Source organism: Athene cunicularia (genome assembly GCF_003259725.1).
Source record: "Athene cunicularia isolate RWA chromosome 3 unlocalized genomic scaffold, athCun1 chr3_part1, whole genome shotgun sequence".
Lineage (NCBI taxonomy): Eukaryota > Metazoa > Chordata > Aves > Strigiformes > Strigidae > Athene > Athene cunicularia.
Genome location: NW_020799097.1, coordinates 44,872,351 through 44,896,107, shown reverse-complemented (window position 1 = coordinate 44,896,107; position 23,757 = coordinate 44,872,351). Strand labels below are relative to the sequence as shown.

The following is a 23,757-nucleotide window of genomic DNA, read 5'->3' as shown; positions in this document are numbered from 1 at the left end:
GATAAGACTTTCAGAGTCATATGACTGTGTGCTTCATGGGTTAGATTCTGTGAGTGTGGTGCTTAGAAGTTTTCTGTGAAATGTCTTAAATAAAGCAATCAAAATTCAAAACTAATTTAAGCTTAAATTAGGCCCAGGATTTCTTAAAAACCAGATGTTTATAGCAGAGCAGGGCAGAATATATTTCTGCCGTGTTTGTATTTGTGTTTCATTTTGATACTCTGTTTTGAAAATGCATATATTGCTTTTAAATATTTGGCAGCTATAACTGGAGACTCATGCAGGAAACAAAACTGTGGAATAAAACTTAACTGGAAACAAAAAAGTATTGTTTCTGTTTAGGGAATAAACACTCCCCCCCCCCCCCCCCCCCTTTTTTTTTTTTTCCTGTTTAATTTTAACGAGTTTTTTCCTTCAATTTCTGAAACCAGGCATACATAGAAATGAAAAACTAGCTATCATCCAGCTTCAGTGTGTTGTTCATTTTGTGGTAGCAGTGCATTGAGTTGGCCCTGCTGGCTTTGGTGCTGTGTAAAAGGAGGCTCAGCGGCAGTGATGTAAAAGGTGCGAGCGGTGCTGTGGGCAGCGCGAGGGTCCTCCTGCAAGGCGGTGGGAGGCGCAGGACAGTTTTAAATTAGTGGCAAGTTGCGGAGTCTGCTTTCCCAGTGTCTTGTGCCGCGTGTTACCAGCCTGCAGGGTTACACTTCATCCTTCAGATTCATGCACATGCCTGGTTTGGAGTGTGTGAACAGTCACACCTGGTGTCCTTCAAAGCTAAGGAGGTCATGCACAAGCCTTGCCGGCTGGCTGCCTCAGCAGCAAGGAGTCTCAGCTAGTGGAGGTTGCTCCTGCAGGGTAGTCGTGTCTCCTGCTCCTCGCCGGGAGAGGTCTGAGGCCTAAGTGTAAGCTTGTATTCACGCAAAAAGCACGTGTGTGTGCTTCCAGTAACGTTTTAGAGGTGGAAGTCTGCGACGCTCTCCAGGTGGTGGAGTATGGCAGGGCTGAGCAGTTTGGATCCCGTTCTGGGCCTAAAGATGATTTGTTGTGTTTTCTTAAGTGGCAAGAAAAAGAGGAAAAAGCTGTTTGCCTGGCATGGTATGTTGCCTTGGGCCAGGCTCCTTGCTGGAAGAGGCTGGGATACAGCTGTGTGTTGATAAGTAAGTGGTATGTATGAGAGGGAATTCCCAGGCAGAGTTGGCATTCTTGTTTCACTTGGATAAATGTAACAGCAATGCCTTTTCTGTTTTATGTCAGATACTTGGGCTGACACACTTGGTACTTCCCCTGAAGAAAAGTAACTTAAGTAAGATTTTTTAAATTTTCTTTAAATGAGACTGCCTTTAAGGATTTTTTTGAAAACAAAATTTGAAATTGAAATGTAATTCATGCTGTTGTCCAGATCACAAAGGACATAAAGTATAACAGTGAAAATCAACTCTACTATAACTTATTTATTGGGTTTTTTAAGTGTAGCGTTTTATTTCAAGTTACAGTGATAGTGATATTTTCAGTGTAACTGTCACCCTTTAAAATATTAGTTGGCTTAATTTTTTATGTTTTCAGCCATTAAAAACATAAACTAATTTTAAATAAATGAAAAATGACTTGTGAGGAACAAGTAGTGTAAAACTGACAATACTTAACAATTCATATTTCTCACTTAAAAATCAATCTTGTGCTTTTTTCCCATTGCTTTTCTGTTTCTTCCTAAAAAAGCAGATAAAGTGAAGACACTTAATTTTCATATCAGAATGTGGCACTGTAACAACAATTCATTTTAGGTCTGGATTTCTTTCTGTTGTAACAACTGGTTGGCATGGTGCATCATTAAAATTCAAATAGCATTGTGTGGAAATTTTTGCAGAAATGCTGTATGAACATGGATATATGTAATTCATGGGCTGCTTATATCCTTAGATGAGGGCTGCTAGGTTTTTTTCTTGAAAGTGCAGGAGTCATTTGAAGATAAAATAATCAGCTTAAACATGTAAGGGAGGGTTACATAGGTTTCCTAATTAATGCATCTTGGAAAATAAACAAAAGCAAAATGCTTGTCATTTGGTACTAATGTGGTGGAATAGTGTGGCAGCAGGATCCCTGCTTTTCACTTGGCCTCTCATAAAGATTCAACTTCACTTCAGCTGTAAAAATGTGCAAATTACATTACTACTACATGACTGACTTTTGTAATTACATTAAGCGATTGAGATAAATCCCAGTGCTGGGTTCCCAAAAGAATGCTTGCAGCTGTGTGATTTTCGCATCTGATCCTATGGTTTGTTGTACCCAGCAATGCCTGCCTTTTTTTTTTTTTTCCCTTTTTTTTTTTTTTTTTTTTTTTTTTTTAGAGGAGTCTGTTTGGTTAAGAGGTCATGTTGAGCACAAGATGGAAGAATAAAGCAAGATTGCTTTCTAGGGTATACCACCCAGAAATTTGTTTTGTGGAAAAGGTTAGCAGGCCATGATGATTTTCACAGAAAGGCAGGTGCAGTATTGTCCGTGTGGCACACTTGTGAGCTTCACATGGACATAATGCACATGTAGTACACAGAAACCATGCTGAGACATTGCGCTCTGTGTATCTGCACATTTGCTGGAGAAAATAAATGGTTTTGCAGTCTTAAAAATGAATATTATGTGTATTTTCCTTTACAAAAGCCAAATTAGATGTCGGTGGAAACATAAGATTGCATACTCATTTTTTTTTATAGAGCAGTTAAATAAATTGGTTTGTATAGCAATAGAATGGGAAGGAAAAATATTTATTCTCAACTTTTATAGTTAAATTTATTGTTGGGAAGGTCAATCAGAGGAATGAGATTTTGCTAGTAAGTTCAGCTTTCCAGATTTGCCAATAGGTGAAAGTTAGAAACTTGATTTCTATTTTAATGGATATAAATGATATAAAACAAAGATTAAAAATCTATAGTTTTACAGTACAAATAGGTATTAACTTTTATGGAAAAACAAATAATATGATGAATACCTTTTCAGATTTGCATTTGTCTGTGGATATTAGCAGTTGATAAAGGATCATAATGAAAAAAATAACTCTTCTTTCATAACTGATTTTCATTCCATGCAGTTTTGAAGTGATATAAATCCATTCCATCTACTTAAAAAGAAAATTAACTAGCCAAATAAAACAGAATATGTTGATTCGCCAAATCTAAGGTACACTTCGGCAAAAAGACATTTCTGTTGTTAGTCATAAATTTTCTTTCAAGTTTACTTACTTGTTAGGAGCTGCTGTTAATGACAAACATTGCAAAGAAATGAAAACTGAATCATTGGCAAAAAAATAGACATTGTCATTTTTATCAATGGATTCTTCCCTTTTCTGTCCACATATTTGCTTGCAAGGTGTAGCACAAGTCATCTGAGTGTAGAGAATCAAACCTGGTGTTTGAGTAGCTTGCTTTCACACTGTGCAGACAGGTTTTTTAGTTTATAACATTCTGGCAGAATCAGAGAAATAAAATTGCAGTTTATAATCTTTAATTTGGTAGGTTTATAACACTGCAAGGGAAACTGGGCTTTTAAAATGTAAAGCTAGTGACCATTTCAGAAGAGAACCATGCTGTTTTTCTAATTCTCATTGTTGTACAGTGTTGAAAAAAAATTTAAATTTTTTAAATAAAAAAGGAGTGCCAGACAATTTAGTAGCATTTCATAATACAGCATGATGAGAACTTGGTAAAAGAAAGGCAATCTATTAACCTTGCTTTTACTGTGAAGACCTTCAGCTGAAGTACTAGAGTTGTATTCAATAGAAAAGGCTTGACCTTGGAATAAAAGACCATATTCCTGGAACTCTCATTTTTAATTAAAAAAAAAGTTGCATTGAAAAGATGAGCAAAAATGCTTACTCCCCTGGCTGAAAGAAAAATTGGATGTCATTTAGCTTTTTGCTTGCATACCATCTGCACCCCCAGGCACAGCTCAGTTTCAGCAAGGGCAGTACAGAAGTCCATGTACACTGCCAATGTTTGAAATACTGGCCAAACAAATTGATAGAGAACCTGCAATAAGTTTTCTGAATGTCTTTTGCAAGTGGATATGTCAGCACCATGTGTGTTCGTACACCTGGTCCGTGGACTTGTCGTGATTCATGGACTGAATCAGTGTGTGTTAACGTTGAGTTTATGAATCTCAGTCACATACCCATGAGGCCAGTGCTGTGCAGCTGTGGGATAAAACAATGTTCCCTGCCTCCAGAGAGCTTATGAGACAAGACTACAGGTGAGCAAAAGTAGGTAAAAAAAAATGCTGAAGAACATAGTGTCAAGAAAAGGGTGCATTGCTGCAAGAGGTATAGCAGAGGAGCAATTTCAGACTGCTGTTCTCTTTCCTGTGGGTCTGGTGGGAAGGGGGTTTGCTAGCATGGGGGAGAACAGGGTGACGTTGGGAAGCTTTGTTGGGCACGAAGGCTGCGCCTTCGCACAAATGAAGCTGTCTGAGAGCTGAAGGAGTGAGCACTGGAGGTGGACGTCATGGTGAGACCAGAGGCAGAAGCTGACCTGGTGCCTAGGAAGAGGTGGTCAGTGGGTGTGACGAGTTAGATGGAGAGCTGGGCAGTGGGTCTTGGCAGAGTGCTCTGGTAGGGTGTCTCTGCAGCCAGATAGGCTTTGTCAAGGGAAAAGGAGGTTGTTGTGGTCAAGGCACAACTGGGTGAGAATTTTCCCTGTGTGTCTGGGTTAGAAAGGCCAGCTCTAGAACAGAATGGCAGAAGGAGTCTGACAGAGGCATAGTCTGAATGTGTGAGCCCCAAAACAGTCAGTCAGATACGCTGTCCCTGCTGTGGAGGGACAGGCCTGGCTGAGGCTGATGCCCACAGTGCCCGAGAAGGGTAGAGAGGTTGAGGGTCACTATGTCAACTCTCTAAAAGACGTAGTAGTGAATTACGGACAGAAATCAATCTATGAATTTACTTACTTTTGTGCTTTTCACCTTTCATTAACATGGTCCTTTATAACAGGTATTACTGCATGTGCAAGGATGGCTTGGACTACTTCTTTTATCATGTTTGGCCAGGAGCCATAGACCCTTGTGGGCAGTAGCAGATGACAGGCTTTTTGATGGAACCCTTCTGCTGGGGTCCTTGTTGTGTCTATACTGACTTAAAAGTCACTTTTCATATCCAAAAGCCTGTTAAAACATTACAGTGTTGCAAGATTGAGTCGGCAAGAGTCCATGAAACAGTTCAGTGCAAATTCACTTTAAAAAATTACATATTAGCCTTTTGATTAATAACTGCTTGTAGCCTTGGGTTAATCTTGCAGAAGGACCCTCCAGCTCCAATCTGTAGAAGTATTAGCTATCACAGTCATTACCAGCATCTTCTGTTAAGACTGACCAACTCTTCACATGTCAACTAAACATTCAGCTTCAGGCCTGTCTGTCATTTATCACTGAGCTGGGGACACTGAGCAGAGTTAAATTAAAAACTGTCTTCCCTCCTCTGGGTCTATGTATGTCCTTAGAAATATCTGCATGGAATAAGAGGCAGCAGATAATGCTTGCAATGGCAAAGCAACATTTTTCTGTCAAAACTTCTTCACAGCTACAAAAAAACCTAGTAAAATGTCACATGGATTGTCTTTGTAAAATTATTAAAAAATCAAGAGGCAGTAATTAAAACCTTCTGAATAAAAGGAGTTTCCTAGACTTCAGTAACAACATACAGGCCTTTTCTTAATTTACTACTACTTCTCCTTATCCCTATACTAATTATCCAGCTTTGTGGCAATCGGATGTCTGGTACTCATTTATTGTGTTTTATAATTGTATGTTCATCCAGCTCTTATCACAAAGCTGGATGCTTTGCCTTTTGTTTTCCCTCCCTTAAATAATTTATATGTAAGGTTCAGTAAATGGAACCTTGTTACTTGTGTGAAGCTGCCATTTAACCATGAAGTGAAATGCTTTTATCGAGTTTGCCCTGCAGATATGGTCTGCTGTGGCAGTGCTGTCCATATTTGGTGGCTGTGCAAGGAGAGCCAGGTGGTGCTGCAAAGCATAGCACAGTGAAGCGTGGACAGATCTAGGTTTGACATTTGTCATCCTGTACTGCTAAAGGGAAGAGAAAAATCTGCTTTTCCATATGCTTATGCTTTAATTTTTGCCTGCAGTTTTGTCCAGATGGCCTTGTGAACATTGTTTACTTTAAGATGCTGTCCCAGATGTTTTTGAATGCCGATGGATAAATGCAACAACTGTGGTATACTAATACGCAAATTATTTACACAATTTTGGCGGTTTTTTTTTTTTTTTTTTTTTCTTTTTAACCCTCTCTTCTCCCCAGCATTACTCTGTATGGCACACTCTTCTGAGGGGAAGAAGTCTCCACTTAGATTACTGATTTTCTGCGAGTGAGCAGTGCCTTTGAGTTGCAGACACTTAAAGCTCCCATCCTCCTCCTATGATGCTTTTGGAGCTCTGTGTGGGTGAATTAGTCTCAGACACTGTAGTATGCTCCTTGTAAGCATGTCAGTTATGAGGTGTTGCTGTGTGTAGCCCATAAAACAGTGACTGTTTCAGGGTGTGAGCAGCTCCCAAGCTGCATTCATTGCATTCAAAAACACTTTTTCAAGGAGAACTTGTTCTCTTGCTTTGCCCTTGTACTGTCGATTTTCCACACGAGTGGAGAGTATTTTGAAGCTGTGTAAGCAGTATTGCCAAGAACATTTGAAAATGTTTTTAAACAGCAAAACACCTCTAACTGCATTTTGACAAATTCAGATACAATTTTGAAAAGGAATTATGCCTTGATGACAGACTGCATCAGAAACTTGTTTCCAGATACAATAGATATTTTAATGACTTCTTTTTTATTTAATTATATTTTTTTATCTTATAAACAAGAAGCTACCTAGGAGTGTACATAAAAGAACCTTTTGGCATGAGCATTTCATTAACGTAAATAGGTCTGTTAGTTATTTCTCAAGAACACTTTAATGAGACTTCAATGTGAAACTCATTAGAACAAATATATGAATTCATATGTCAAGACAGAGATTGCAGCATCACAGTTCTTGGCATCTATTAAGTCCATAACTCGCTTACATTGACATGCATTGTTAATCAATATTTAAGACACTGCAGATGTCAGTAATGCTCATATTTAGTCCTGCAACCATGACAATATGAAAGTTGCTAGTAGAATTTGAGGCTAAATATTGTTATCTCAAGTCTTTCCATTACCTCTAGGCTACAAGTTAATGACTAACTTTGCTGTCCCTCATCTATTTAAATAATAAGGAAACCAGGGAAATATGTGGACATAATACTGGTAGCATATTCCAGTTCAGTTTTATCAAATTTTTGTTGTTTGAAATTATAACACTAGCACTGTATGTATTTGGGTTGTTTTAGCAATTCCTCAGGCTGTGACAAAGAGAGATGAGTTGAGGAGCAAATGTAGTGTTTGGGGGAACTGATAGCAGCTCCTCTTCATCCACTGACTGAGTTATATGAGGTGATTCAAACAGAGCACAATAACTGATAAAGACTTGCAGCATTCAGGTGGTAATTTTTGGTTACCTCTCTTCAAATGCACCAAAAAACAGTCTTTGTGTGGTGTTTCTGGTGTGTCTAATGAACATACATCTTAACTGCCTCTTGTTAATAAACTAACAGAGCCCATTTTACTTTATTTATTACATGGGTAATTGAAGAAGTTACAGTCTTACGGTATGGTTATTGTTAAATATATGTAGTTGTTGGGGGATTTTTTTTTTCCCCAGCAGTGTAACTGCTGATGTATCTTTTTTTTTAAAAAAAAGATTATGTGAAGCAGTTTAGAGTACCATCAAGGTATCTTTCCACATATGTTAAAAATTATAGATGTAACCCATTGAAGGACTGAAATGATTAAACTATGCAATTATATAGTAATGTTAATCTGTAGTTTAATTATAGGTTCATCAAAAATCATACGACTCCGTGAAGAAAACAGTGAAACAAGTGAAATACTAAAAGGAAAAAGTTCCGGTAATGGTGCATCAGTTCCAGTTAAAGGAATAAATAATTTAGGAAATACTTGCTTTTTTAATGCTGTCATGCAGGTAAGATGGAAAGATCATACAGCCTTCTCTTAATAGATTTCAGAAATACTTAATCTGTATAAACTGTGGGCTGCAGAAAAGGTTCTGACTGTTACCAGTCTTCATTCTGCTTTCCGAAGGTCCTTTTCAAATTATTTTTATTCCTTGCTATCCAAGCAGTATTTCCTCTAATAACAGAAAATAATTCCTGGTTCAGTAGCATTTTTCACAGTAATGTGACAAATGAAAATGTCAAGTGTTTTACACACTGCATATGTGTGTGGGTTGTACTCTAGCATATGGTTTTATTTGTAGTTCAGCATTAAGCAGCCATGAGTAATGCACAGTATTTACCATACTGGTGGGTGTGAAAAGTGGTACTTTATGTATAATGTAAATGTCTGCCTAGTGCATTGTGATGATTTGTAACTGCATCTATTGTAGAGGTTTAAAAAGTACTTTTATTGGTTATGGGTTTTTTTCTGACCAGAATAGGAGGATGAGCTATACTAATACACTTTTATTGATGTTGAGCGTACAACTAATCCAACATCCTCAAAAAAAGCAGCAGCTTTAGCAGGTTTTATATTGGACCATCCTCTTGCTTGTCAGTTGATCAGACATCTGTATGTCTGCAGACAGGAGTCAACAAATAAGAGAAAACTGCGACAAAGGTGTTCTGAACTGGCATTCTTTACCTTGTGTTTATGGTGGTGGTTACAAAATGCAGCAAACAAATAGTAAATATGTAAGGAGTAGAATTATTGCAAATTGTTCTCTGTCCATACTTAGGGCATTGTAGAAACCTAAGTGATTTGCAGTCAAAGTTAACCAAAAATAAAGCAACAAAGCTCTGAGATATGTGAAGTTGGTTTGTATCTTAAATTCAGAGAGGTAATGCTTTTCAGTGTGCCAAATCCTTTGTGCTTCTTGAGGCACAATGAGCGGGACTGCAGAGTTTAAAAGAAACAAATGATTTCTGATATTAATGTCTTGCCATAAAATAAAACAACCTAATAAATCTTGTTGTTCAACAAAAGTAACAAAGTTATTACTAGAAAACTATTTTGGAATTACAGGAACAGAATTAAATAGTATTTTAGAGACAGTCTAAGATCAATGATCTTGGCACTTACAAGAGTGATACCTGTTTCTTCTAGCAGTTCAATTTAAACCTCAGTTATACGTTATTATAGTATCTGGTTTTGTCTATCCTTGAAGCTAGAATTTATGACTAAAGAAAAATGTAGAGTTGAAAGATCAGTGTGTGTGTGTGTCTTGGATTTTTTTTTTTCTTTAAGAACTTGGCACAGACTCATGTACTAAACGAAATGATGTATGAGATGAAGGAGAAAGGAACAAAGTTAAAAATCTGTCATACTTCAGACTCCCAACTGGTAAGTATGCAGTGAGAAATACAAATTTGGGGAAAATGTGGGAAGAAGCTGGAGGATGGGACATCGCATCTCTGTTAAAGACATGGTCTTACTCTCCCCTGTCTTCTGCTTTTTAATTGTTGAGCCAGTTTATGATATCTGTGAACTCACTCCTTTCACAAAACTAATTATTTAGCCCTAGAGGAGGAGGAATAATCTCTTTCTTTCATATTTTGTGACACTGAAGTAGCAAACAATGCCTGACCTTAAGAAAGAGTGACTGACTTATTTTTGTTTCCCTTTTCATTTCTTCAGTATGAATGTATGATACAGGAAATAGTGTACTTGTCTTAGAAAGTGTTCATGAAATATTTTATTCCAGTCTATCCCAGCCCTTCATTAGTAAGGCTTGTAAAATTTATTACATGCTTCACAGGCCATAGGATTAAACTGAGAGAAGCAAAATTTCAGCGAGCACCAATTTTCTTGTCCTCAAGCTTATTGCAGGCATATGGGAGAGAGACTCCTCTGGTTATTACCAAAAGAATATGCTGCTGTTCCTGGTCATGTCTTAAGAGACTTAGGTTTTCATAATATGTTGTTGGCAGTAAGCTAGCTAAAGCAAGCAGTTTACAGAGGATTTGATTGTTTGGGGTTTTTTTTTTTCTTTTTTACTTTTTCTTCTGTTAGCTGGGAGCTTTCTGGTGGCAGTGAGGGTTGAGGGGTGTGATTCTGTTTCAGATACTTCTGAAATTACAGAGATTTTTGTATGTTGCTGTCAGTATGTTCATAGCTTCTCCAGGCAAGAACAGTGTGAAATTCACTGCATTGCTGTCTGTATTTCCTCCAGTGGCAGTTCTGAGCAGCAATGTGTTTCGCTAAGTTATCATGAGCCACAGTGGAGGTCTGGAGCTTGTTTGTGCCCAGAGGCTTAGAAAGCAAGTGGTATGTTGGCTTATTCTTGATGGAAAACTTGCACAGCCATAACGTTGAAAGATTTATTTTATTTAATGACAGTGCTTACAATGTAAATTAGATCTTTGGAGCAAAGGCTCTCTTTTCTGGTCTTTGTATGTCAGCACAGAATTAGAGGGCTTCACTAGTCTAACTAATAGTAATGTAGAAGCTCTCCGCTTCAGGCTTGGTAAAGGGTATTTTTCCACCTTTTGATAGTGTAAATAATGCAAATACTTTGTATTTGTTTGTATCCATAGTGCTTATGTTTTGTGTGGATCTGCTTTCTGGACAAGGCAGTCTCTGTGTTTGTCTGGAAGTCGTAATCTGGTTTTGTGAGTCAGGCCAGCTAGTAGGAAGCACTGTGGTCATGTGTGAACCTGGGAGCATGTTAGGGAGAGCTGGAGGTCTGTGACACATAAGCAGTGCAGGAGTGCCTCCTGCTCTTAAGGCTGGCTTGAGTGGCTGCTGGCTGGCTCCTTCCAGCCACAGGACCTGCTGGCAGGGATGAATCTCACACCAGGAGGGGCTGTCTCTGCTGCCACTGTGGACCTGTGGCATCTGCTGGTGGCTTCTGCTTTTAACCACTGCTGGTGCCTTCCCAGTGCCTGGTTCCTGGAGAAACAGGGTGTGTTTCTGTGGATGTTGGATGTGTAGAAATTTCAGTGTGCGGCTCAGGTCAGAGAAGCTGGCCTCCCCTTTCCTGACGTTGAGCAGACTGAGTGCCACTGAGCTCTGTCTTATACTGGCCCATGGAGGAGGTCACCCACGTTGTGTCTCCAACTGAATTTCATTGCACATGGGAGTAAGAGTAGAGCAGGTAATGCAGGAGGTAATCTCTTTGTGAGAATCAGGCTGGGTCACTGACATGCCTGTTTCCAAAACAGTTGCCTGCCAATCAATTTGCTCAACAAGAATTGTTTGGGTTTGCAACCATTACTGCTTAAATAAGCAGATTTCTCTTAAACTATTTCAGTCATGGAGGTGACATCAACATTTAAAAAAACCCAAACCACTCTAAGACTGAAAGTGACATTGTTGTTTGTCGTAAATATTATTAACTTGAAATAAGCCTTAGGTGTCATTAACTTTGAAATCTGATGTGCAATTTACCTTTGCTTTGAAGGATCCTTTGGTGGTAAACCTCTCCAGCCCAGGACCTTTGACTTCAGCGATGTTCTTGTTCCTTCACAGCATGAGGGAGGCTGGAAAAGGTCCACTTTCCCCCAAAGTGCTGTTCAGCCAGCTTTGTCAAAAGTATGTACTGTCACTATCTTTTATTTATTTTTATTTTCCAGTGACCTGTTTCTAAATGTACCATGTCTGTTGTCCTTTCTGAGGTGCTATTAGATTTTTACCAGGTAGTCCAGGAAATGTCTTTTTCATGCTTTTAAGTTGCAGGGCTCCTTGTTGCACTGTGGGGATGTACCGGCTCTTCATGAAATGTATGGCCCAGTCTATAATCACTAACTTTCAACGGGCTTTGAAGGGGCAGAAGAGGGCATGGTAAAACGGAAGAAAATAGAATTACCTTTCAGGTTTTGTTGTATATTAGCATAAAGCTGTGCTAATACTGCAGAGTTTATGTAGGTATTTTGAAAAAAGGGGCAAGCTTTTAAATGGGAAACCTCTGCTATGATGTCTGACCATGGCATCAATTCAAAATTAAAAAGGGGATAACAAGTAAGGACTTGAAGCAGTACTGAAATAGCATATGGCTCCAGATTGCAAAGAGCTTACAAGCCCTAAAGAAACTCCTGTTTCTTGGTGTGGAAAATGTTTACAGTGGTGCTTTGTAGGTGCCTTCAATTATGATGCAAACAATCTTGCTTTTTAAAACACCTGTGGAAGACCTATTTAAATGATGATACAAATATTTAAATATTGACTTTGCAAGTAAAAGAAGCTGTAGAGGCAGGGTAACTGGAGGATGATATAGCTGAATCTCACAGTAAAAAAGATTAGTAATACATGTTAATTTATTTGCTACAGTATTATTTTAAGGCATTTTAAGCATTCTGCAGCAAGAGAGTTAGGGGGAAAGTTGCAGTCTCCTACCATGGCATTCCAGGGCAACCTCACTGTGCAAACATGGGTTTAAGATATGAAAACAAAAGCTTTTAGACTGGAGCAGACAATTCTGATAAAGAAATTCATTATTGCTTTTTCTTTATCCTCAAAATTAAACTTTAGAAACAATGTTAATTTTTTTCGATTGTACTTGACTTCCTTTTGATTCTTTTTGAGCTGTAAAAGATGTGTAAAGTTTCCTTACAGTGATTTTGAGTCAAACAGCAGTGTTCTCTGTTTAGCATTATTGACCTGGAAGAAAAATATATTGTTTTGTCACTTTAACTACCAGCTAAAATTGAAACGTATTTTAATGTGGGCAGCAGACTTTTGCTATTTAGCCGTGTATCTGTCAGCTTCAGCAGTCTCTTGCCTTCATCCCTACTTCTTTTTCTAACTCCTTACTTACTTAACTCGTAGAACACAATTTAGATATAAATCCTTTACTAACTCTCATAGCAAAACCATAAGTGTCATCCACATCCTGTTAGCAAGAAATTAGGTGTTAAAGGGCAGTAACTGACTGCACAGGTATGACAAAAGGTTTTGGTCTTTTCATTACTTTGTTATTGATGGTGACATAATCAAGACAGAAGAAAGGGAGAATTTAAGCAAATTCAGCAGTCTGCAGTCCTGGAAGTAGGAGAACTGAAAATCTTCATCTTTGCAAACTGGATGCATTTACTATATATTGACTTAAACAGTATGAATGCAGTGTTCTGACACACTGTTTCTACAAAGCCTTTTTTCATCTTTTCAAGTCAGCTTTCTACTCTTTAGCAAAGCTGAAATGAAAGAGAGAACATGGCAAGATTGCAGGAGTCCCAGCTAGGAAGAAGTCTGTGTTGCTGCAACATTCTCCATAAACTTTTTTTTGAATCCTGCCAAGAAGTCCTAATAAAGTACTCTTACAGGCATGCACTACTTGGGGCCTTCACATGCATTAGCACAGACTGGTTTTACTTAATGGGTAAAGTGCAAACAGCATCTTTCCTAAAGAGATGATAGGATGAATGTGTAAAAGGAAGAACTACACTGAAAAAAAATGTTCCTATTTCAGAGTCGTATGTCAGAGACAGTTAACTACTGGGGAGAAGGACATGAGGAAGGACTTCTAATAATAAGTTTTGGGTTTATATATTTTACATAAGTCTGCTGACTCCAGTTGCAACCTTGTTTGGGTTTGTTTGATTTTTTTTAATTTATTCTTTCTCTTTCCCCATCACAGACATTGCTGTCTCAGTCTTGGTCTACAGTATATGACCATACCATTCTTCAGTAAAGAATTTATGAAGCAGATTGTACAGATAATATAGGATGTAGTTGTCTGTGATACCAAGAGTTGGACTCAGTGACCCAGGAATTGTCTTCGCCATAACATTGTTTTGAATAGTTGCTTGTAGCTTGCAAAACAGGGACATGCACACTGAGTGGTCATGCAGAATATAGACTTTTTACATAATAGTATAGTCTCTTCCAGATCTTATTAGGCTTCTTAGAAACACGAATGGTTGAAATGCTGAAGCTGTCAGCAAGTGACAGTAGGCTGCTGTTCTTTATATACCTAGATCTATCTATTGGCAGGACTGTCTAGCCCACAAATAACACAGCAATTTCCTAATAACATTTTTCTCATGTGTAGCAGAAGGCTAATCCTTTAAAAAATGGTTACTTTTTCCTGATGATGCAATTGGATTGTATATCTAAAAATATATTAAATTAATTGGTATTAATGAGTTTGGGTGTCTTGTTTTTTAATCTCCTAGCTGAATGGTGACATGTTTTAATGTTGGATCAGTTGATGCAAGATACAGTAAAGGTAGCTGTATAATTTAACACCTGACACTTGCCCTCATTTCCATGTCAATACTGGAATAAATAACACTTCTGATTTGATGTCCAGAGTTGCTTTTTTTGATGTCATTGTAGGACTTCAGAACTCCACCTGCTTCAGGTGTTGCAGTATGCAAGAGTTTGAATGCTCACATTTGAACTGGGCATCCTTACTCAAAAATTAAAAATGCTCAGTGAAATAAGACCTAAGGAGGCAGGGAAGGAAGGAAGGAAGGAAGAGCTGAAAAGGAGCTGGCAAAGGCACATAAGAATGTGGATAGGTGTGGGCTGAGCCCGTAAAGAAAGGGAGCAGGCACTGCCTTGTTCAGCTGCAACTCTGTCATGGCACCGGGTGGGATCCCAAAACCTCCAAGTGAGAAACTGCAAGTGGATGCACGTTTGCTGCTCAAATCAGTAAGAGAACTGTAACAGTCCTTCAGCTGCAGATTGCTTCTTTAAGAGTCTAGGGAGATCACGGTGTGAAGTTCATTGTCTTGGGTGTTTGTGGTGCTTTTTTTTTTATTAAATAACAAAAAAATTATAGAGTGTTAATTTTATCAAGTGGTGGGGTAGCCAGGTTGAAGAAGGGGAGAAGAAGAAAAGAAATGGATGAATCTTTCTATAGCAACTGTTTAGCGTCTGGTACTAATTCATCCACTGTTAATTTTGTTAGTGTTGCAGCTGTCAGATGTTTTGCAAGGACAGATTGTGAGCATAGCTACGGGGCCCTTCTGTTGGTTTTCCACTATGCTGAATATCAGGACTGCAGACTTCTGACTTATCTGGAGACTTAGTGACTAATGCAACAGTGATGTATTAAGATGACATAAATTTTATTTCCTTTATTTGTTATGATTGAATAATTTTATTGGTGGAAGAAAGCTTAGATTTGTGTAACAACTAAATGTTGCAGCACACAAGTGATGAGTCCAGAAAGCAGTTGCAGTATTTAGCTGCTTCAAACCTCCACCAAATAATTATTTATAGGGGTATTATATTGCCACGTTAACATGCAGGAAAAAAGGCTTGCCTAACAAAGATATTAGTGGTGGTCACAAAACATACATAAGTCTTCCCTCCTCAAGGAGTATTCATCCTTTCTTCTGAGGTGCTGAAAGCAGAACTCAAGACAGGGGTGGGACTGAGAGAATTGAGGTCATGCACAGTTAGGAATATTGATTAGTTTTGGAGGGAAACCTAAACAATGCTTGGACCATTCTGCATTTATCACTTATGAGAAGAAATGCTAAGTAAAACTGAGGTAATGTAAAAGATTTAAGGGGTGAAAGAAACAGCGTTTTTCTCATTAATTAGAAGTCTTTTTGAGCCTTTTCTTTTAAAATAATACTGCTGTAGAGAAAAATCTCTTAGAAAAGATTTCCAACTTGCTTATTTTTCCCATTTGACTCTTACCATTTTAAGATAATAGCAGCAGAACACACGGTCGATGTTTCCTTGACCAATTGTGAAGAATTATTTTGGCTCCCTGTTGTGCCTCCACAGGCCTTGCTTATGGTGCTGCATCATGTTCAGGAGCTCTCTGACAGAGGAGATTGAATCTTCTCTGTGCAGCAGCAGGAGGTTGCATGTCTTTATTTCAGAGTTTCCTTAATTTTTGGAACAAGTTAATGAAGCTGGATGGATGAGGTTTAGGAGTACTAAGTAGATTAATTGCATATGTAAGTAGTGTGCGTTGGCAGGATTTATCTGCACTTGTTCCTGAGTTTTGTGTTCACTTCTTTCACTCGGGAGGACAACCTGTGCAGCATTTTGGACAACACAAGTATTTGCAATGTGTGTGGTACTGGTGAGCTATGTAAGCATTACTTGTAGATACAATGAAGGAGAAAATTTATAATTTAATTTGGTATATTGGAGCTGTATCCTCAGTAGCAGTGTTCATGTTAACCAGAATAGAACATTACAAGATAAAGCTGGTTTAGAGCTTTAGAGAGGTAACAGAAATATGAAGCCTTCACATCAAGAGGGACTTGAATATTGGGAGTTTAAGTAGGAGAGGACATGAAGAAGAGGTATGGCAGCAAGAGAAGACAATTTATCTATAAATATAGAAGAAGAAGACAATTTATCTATAAATACAGTTTACATATAGAGGATAAATTAGCTATGCTTATTTAATTGCCCTCATAAGAGTTCAAGGAGCTGTCTATGAAACTGAAAGGCAACAGATTTAAAGCTGGGGGGGGGAAAGGTGGTTTTTTCAATATTTTATAGAGCTAATCTGTGGAACATGCTGTCAGAGAGTGCTGTTGAAAATCTTAGCAGGACTTGAAAGAAGAAAGAAGAATTAGATGTCCATGTAAAGAGAAGAGGGTTTTTGTAGGGATACAAGATCTCATGCATAAAGGAAGGCCTTCACTTGGCTACCAGCTGGTAGGAAGAAATTTCCCCAGACTGGTATTTCCATTACTTGGTAAAAAGAGCCATATTGTCCATCTGATGGTCCAGTGGGTAATGGCTCTGTTGTAGCATGTCAGCTATTATGTCCATTCAGAGCTATTTCTAAAAAGTGCTTTTTGCTCAAGGTACCAGAGATCTGGTGCATCACAAGAAAGTGATGGTGCCTCATTTTCTCTTCTGGGGGAAGGTGAGACAGAAAAAGATGAAAGAAGTTGGCCAGCACATCCAAAGGAGAACTAAGTGCTGTCTATCCATGTCATCAATATAGGACAGGCACATCTGGTGGTGTTAGTTACATGTTGGGGCAAGCCCATGTTTGGTTGGGTTTTTTTCTGTCAAGAACATTCTGGCAGCAGAACTCTTATGTCTATTGGGCAGGTTTAAGATAAGATTAATCATGGGGATTAATCACGCTGTAGGATTTTGCTCTCTTTTCTGTCATATTGCTGCATATAGCTTGGGATCACTAATGAGAACGATTGCTTTAAGAACAAAACTTTTCATTCTAGCTATTCTGTAATGACAGAGAATAGGTATTTGTTAGTGTCACTGGGAAAGGTAAGTCCTGTCAATTGTGGTAACTTTTATAAAGTGTCCCTTTGCATATTTTTTGGTAACTTTCATTGGTAACTGATCAGTCTTGAGATATTAACATCTTCATCTGCAGATAAGCAAAATTTCCTTTCTCAGGCTAACACTAAACATTTTGCTTTGGTTCACTGTAGTGTACTGCAGGGTTGAAGGGGTTCCTCTGCATTTTGCTCTACTGGAAAAAATCAAATAGTATGTTCTGTTTTCTGTTTCCAAGCACTTATTACTGTTTCTAAAGTGTTCCAAGGTATTAGCCTATCTTCTGCTCAAAGGCAGTAATTGCTGAAAGGATGATTTTGGAGACAATTTTTATTAGAGACAGTAAAGGTATGGCAGTTCTGTGTGGTATGATTGAATGACTGTAATTGTATCCCAGTTTTGCCTAATTTCCCTTGAATATAAGATAGGAATTAAAAGTATTAATGCTTTTTTTTTATTTTAAAAATTATGTTATTATGTAGTTTTTGTTAATAAAACATTCTAGGGAGTAGATTATCATGAGAAGTATTTCTTTAACTGACAGTCAAGCAATTATAACTGTTCTCCAGATGAGTAACGAGAGGCTAGACAAGTACTGTGCATGTAGATGTCACAGTTGTCCTTCACCACTTATGGCCATTAGCAGGAATTCAACCTGTTCTGTCATTATCCTGCTGACACTGTACAACAGGTTGTATCGCATTGGCACTGGCTTCCATATGTCAGCACATCTGTGAGCGGTCAACTCAACCAACCATCTTCAAGTCCCCCACTTTTGCCAAGGATCTTGCTTGAAGCATATTTTCAAGGAGACAAGAGCACACATCTTTTAGTTGTCAGATTTCTGTGTATCAGCATGGATTAATTCTTTTTTTTTTTTTTTCCTAATTCTGGTTTATAAGTGTAGGAAGTTTCCAGTAAAGGCATTGTGTGGTGTGAAATTCCTCCCTCCTTTTTCTTTATTGTTGTTTTTTTGTTTTCCTTTATGCCTTCCCCCTGAAAACAAATGCAGTAATCTCAAATCTGTTTCCACAGAACATCAGATATTTAGAATTAGATACGTTACATAGCATGCTGTGTACATGAATGACAGATTATAAATTAAGCAGTGTTAACAATGACATCATCAGTCCAAGTAAATGACTCAGACTTTATGTAGCATCTTTACAAGTCATTTTCCCTGCCATTTCACTTTTAAAGTGGTAGCTGTTACACTCCCATCATCCTTGTTGCCATGAAAATTTAAGCATGTAGATTTATGTGAAGTTAGAAGAGGATTTAGTACAAGCACAGAGAAGCTTACATAATCTTGTCCTTGTGGATGCACTATGTGCTAGTAGATTGAAAGACTAAGATGGAGTTTTTGCTTGCCTCTTTGTCAAGTAACTATTATTTTTTCTTCCTTTTTACTATAATGTCTCTTGTAGTGGCCCTGCTTCTGTGGAAAAAAAAAAATCACTATTAGTACCAGAATCCCGGTTGTGTAAATGAAATATTTTGTTTTCTTGCTATACACTGGAACTATTAATGTGCATATATTGGAGGGGATAGTCTGAATATACTTGTTGATTCTCACCATCTCAGGAAAACAAGAAATTTATAATAAATAAAACTAGTGAAAGTACTGTGGCTGACTTACTAGGTTTTTCAGAATTGAACTGATTTTGGTATCTGGATTAAAAAAAAAAAAAAGATTCTTCCAGATTCCTCTCCAATCAATGAAAGACATGAGAACTGTTTTAACAAACTGAAAAGTGAAACTCTGCATGTATATAAATATGTTCATGCAGGAACACATGTTGTTTATTTTTTTAATATATATTGAGGTTTTTATTGGATCCAAAATAAAGGTTCAGTGCTTTTCAGAGTGTATTTGGCTTTTATAATAAAATTAATTGGAAATAAACCATCTGATTTTAACAGAAGAAAAAAATGGCATTTTAATAATATTAAACCAAAATGTTTAATTTTGAAGAGGATTATTTCAGGTTTGAATTAATTGATTATTTTTTAAAATTTGAAATTAATATGTTAAGTTGAACTTCACATGCAAAAAAAAAATTGTATTTAAAAGGAATGCTTAAAAAAATCACCCATTCTGCTGATTCCATATTTTATAGTAAGCCTCTTAGTACAGCAGCATCATGAAATCATTTTTAACTGGGGATATTTTCAATTTTGTGTCAAAAAGTAGATATGAAGTACAAATGTGAAAGTGTCATATTTGTAAATGTCAACATGTTGTTTTGCATATGCAGGTCCAGATATATTCCACTTAATTTTAGGCACTGACCTTGGATGCCTCATCACCTTAGATCCTTCTCCAGTTACATCCCAAAGTGCCTCCAGCGAGCGGTTCAAAACTGAGACCCTTGTGTCACTGTCCTGCCTGTAGCCCAGAGCTGCTGTGCCCTAACTTGGCATCTTGCGCAACTTTGATTTACTGTTGAGGGACATTGCATGCGTGATGTATTTTTCTGATTGCCTTTAGTTTCTCCTGTCCACAAGCACAAAGTTCCAAGGCAAACCTGAGCAGCTTTAGTGTATGAGAGGAAAAGAAACTTTACCTTCAGGAACCCTAGAACAGTTGAAGAGTGTGGCTGGTCAAGTAAGATCGTTGTGCCTGGAGAAAATACTGATGTATTTACAACTCGATGTACTGATCAGCCAGAGTATGAAATCTGAGACTGAAAATGAAAACTGGCTTAACATGCATTTAATAAAATTGAGTAACCAAGTAATTGGTTGTTTTTCCTGGCTACTCTGCCAGTTTGATTAAATTCTTCTTTGAGCTTTGCTCAGCCAGTTGTCTCCTGGGCTAGACTTTGGAAGGGGTGCACACCTGCACGTGCTCTCCTCAATATGCAGTGAGAGTTACAGCTGACATTTGGTGGCATTACTGGAAATGCAAAAAAACACCCTTTCAAATCCCATTTTAGATTAATTGATCCAAGACTGTCATTAAAAATCTAAAGGGTATCTTGCCTCGAAAGACAGGTATGGTTTGGCCAGTTAGTTAAGGTGAATAGGAATATATTAATAGTGAATTCACAGTCTCATTTGGGGTTGGAGATCCAAATTGTTTATAAGAAGCCTTCTAGCTCTGGTTATCTTAGTAAGAATAATACCTTAAGGCTCTATCCTCATATTCATAAGTGTATTTTGTAATTTCTGTGTAATCTATACCTGTAAAATATGGTATTTTGAGTGTATTAAGATGCTGTGAGTAGTAAAAAAAGGAATCTACAAGTTTTGAATAGCTGTGAGTGAGACTACCGAATGGCATCTGAACAGATGCGATGTTACCCCTGTGCAGTTGGCTCAGACATCACTGGTATAAATAGTAGTGTAGTTTGAAACAGATGTTTTTCCCCTTTTGGCTTATGAGGGTCACAAAGATGCTGCTGGTGGTCTAGAAAGGTTAAAAAAGAATCACCTTTCCTCTGGATCCTTCGGGTTTTGTTTGTCCTGCATAGCAAAGCGCAATGGTACAAACTCAGCCTGTGCCAGTGTCCCTTCTGTGCTTGTAGGCTGACCCACAAACTGGCTTGTCTTTGCTGGTGCTGTGGCCGGATGCCACGGAGGAGGACAGCTCGAAGGGCGATGTAGCCTGAGAGGACAAGGGTGACAGCAGATATATATTTCCTAAGGCATGTAGACCATTTCCTTGAGACTTTTAATTTCTAGAGATTAAAAGTTTGGAAGTACCCTGAATTTTTTTTTTAAAGAAGCTGTTGCAGTCTGTGGTGATTTAGATCTCTGTTTGACTTGAGTAGTCAGTATATATTATTTTAGAAAGTGGGCTTATAGTCTGGGAATTTCAGTCATTCAATATCAGACATCCAAAAGGTAATGACATTATTTATGCAGAAGCAGTATCTTTTTCAGTTGCAGCTCTAATGCTTTTTAGCTCATGTGCATCTCAAAAACAAAACAAAAAATGCTTCTTCATTCCACTTTAGTGTAAAAAGGATGGCTGTGGCACACAGTTATACAAGAAGGGCTTATAACTCACTTCACCAACAGCTGGAGAGTTGCAGCCTCGTGGCTTTCTCCTGCAGGCCACTTCATGTGCTCAGCCCGAGATGCTGCTCGCTGCCATTGGGGGATGGCCAGGGAGGCTGCTTCTTGTGGGGGGCTGCTGTACAAGAACGATTCTGGTGGGCTTGGAGCTGGTGTATCTGCCACCTGTGCTTGCAGATGCAGCATGGAAATGAGATTTTAAAAGATTTCACCAAAGGTTATAAAGTTCTGATGAGACAGACCACACAATCCCTCATTTTCTAAACTTGGAAAGCATGAGAAAAGATAAGTCTATCAAGATTTTCTTCGTAATGATGTCTATCCAGATTAGTGATAATGGTGATAAGAAATGTGGCAACATTAATCACAGCAGCTGTGTGGATACTTTACGTTCTTCCATGCGTTGTTCAGATAACATGTTTGGGTGCACTCAGAAATTGAAAAAAAGCTGGAGTTTTTAAAGTTTGTGTATTCAACATGTAGTGGGAGCAAAATACTTGATACACTTGGCTGATATGATTGGTGGATCAGGAAGGTTCCTTTGAACTAGTGCAGAAGACTTGTGAAATGTCAAGTCTCTGTCATCTTAAGATTTTTTTGCTTGCAAAACTAGTTGGGTACACGATTCCTATAAGGAGCTTGGGGGTGGGGATGGGGGGTGGGGGGCGTGGAACAGATGACATGTAGCTAATTGATTACCTGCCTTTTCAAACCTGGTAGGTTTTGAAATCAGGAATCAACTATATTGTCTCTAGTCAAAATAACAGCGAAGAGTGTGTCTCATTGGTTTCAGGCTCTTTCCATTTTATGCATGAAGCTGTGTTTTGTTTGCTGTTTTAATATGAATTTCAGACATGAAATATTGTAGTTTGTTAGACTGTAGGACAGAAGTTTGTATGTGGATATGGTGTGAGTTGATAATTCATGATGCTAAAAGGTCCTTTTAATGCTTTTGTGAAGCAAGTATAACTCTTCTCTGATAATGGAAGAGTGATTAACTCTTCTACCAAGAAAACCTGCCCCAAACTCTGGCTTTTCCCATTAGTGATTCTCTTAGAATGAATATCCTATGTCTAGAGCATTTATTTTCAATATCTGTAATATTAATTGAAGAAATTTCACATTAATAGAATCTGATTGAATACAGTGTAAATGACGTATATCATATTATTACAGTTTTCTCTTCTATTTTTGAATAGCATTTGAAATTCATATACTATGTGATATTATTTTTAGCATGTTTACTGTCTTACTCGATTGTTCACTCAGTAAGCTGCAGATCACTGGACTGATTGACTGTAGAGCCATTTGGAATAGATGCTTATGTATACTTCTGTTTAAGAAGTTAAGAAATTCTCATTTGGATTCTAACCTGCAGTTCTTGTTTGTTTGCACCACTTTGGGACTTCCCTCCCCTTTCGAGATCATCTTTTTTTCAGTTCAGATTATAGTGCTGTTTCTGTTTTCTTTTATATAAACCTATATATGTTTCCTGTATACAAATGTGGTTTATGCACATTTAATATTTCTTTTTGGTAGAGAGGAGGGTGGGGTAGCAGAGGGGAGGTTAAGCACTTTGAAAATCTTCTTTCCCTCTCCTCTATGACTATTTGGTGATACAGAAATACTGGTGTAGTCTGTCAGCAAAGTGCTGCTAGTATGGATGACACTCTACTGGCAAAGCTGTATTTTAGTCAAGCCATACCCAGTAAGGTCAAAATACTACCCAGGTTAAAATGCAGCCTTGTTGGTGTAATTGCTGCCACACCGGGAGCTTCCTAAAGCCCTGTGAGGTCCAGTGGGGATTGTATTGATTTGTACCCCTGGCATCCAGAAAGAGTGTGATATAGACATTGTCTCCATAAGAACCTCCCAAAGTAGATTTAAATTCCTTACTGCTTCTTTGGTAGGGCTCCTCGATTTAAGGGTTTCCAGCAGCAGGACAGCCAGGAGCTCCTGCACTATCTGTTGGATGCGATGAGAATTGAAGAAACAAAGGTAACATCTTTGTGCATGTTTTTAAAGGACTGTATGGTGAACTACAAGTCATTGCTTCAATGTTCTTTGTGTTCTCAATGTTTTAAAGATGAACTTAATGAGTGTAGTACTTAATGAAGAAGAGTGAGAGTGAAGTAAGTGTGAAGAACTGTTTGTTTTATAAATAAGGTGCTCTTTTTCATTTAAAATCTGCATCTAAGTATGCTAAATATATAAGCAATTTATTAAATTAACCCAGTGTGGTTTTGTTTGGTTTCTTTTCCTTTGTTATTTCTGCCTCCTGCATTGTGGAATGCAAGAAAGCATGTGTTCACTTGCTTCAGCTGTTTTGACCATACCAGATTTCATCTGCCTGACTTAGTTTTTGACCCTTCTTTTCAGATGATATTTTGGTAAATAGCCTTTTCTAAGTCTTCTCAATAGGAGGGCCTTAAATCTCCTACTGACCACTATACTTCCTCTTCCCT

General features: G+C 38.0%; 1 protein-coding gene across 7 annotated transcripts in view; it reads left to right on the top strand.

Annotated features, from left to right (window-relative positions):
• USP45 (ubiquitin specific peptidase 45) overlaps positions 1–23,757 on the top strand; it is a 55,604-nt gene that overhangs the window by 15,372 nt on the left and 16,475 nt on the right. For 6 of the 7 annotated variants that reach the window (XR_003397960.1, XM_026844338.1, XM_026844339.1 and 3 more), the window contains exons 6-9: positions 7,921–8,066; positions 9,347–9,442; positions 11,502–11,632; positions 23,203–23,290. Coding sequence is in view for 5 of the 7 variants with exons in the window: in XM_026844338.1 (XP_026700139.1) it covers positions 7,921–8,066; positions 9,347–9,442; positions 11,502–11,632; positions 23,203–23,290 (461 nt within the window). In the remaining 2 variants the exon portion in view is untranslated. Of the gene's footprint in view, positions 1–7,920; positions 8,067–9,346; positions 9,443–11,501; positions 11,633–23,202; positions 23,291–23,757 lie in introns of those variants that run through there. The other variant, XM_026844341.1, reaches the window with a different exon arrangement.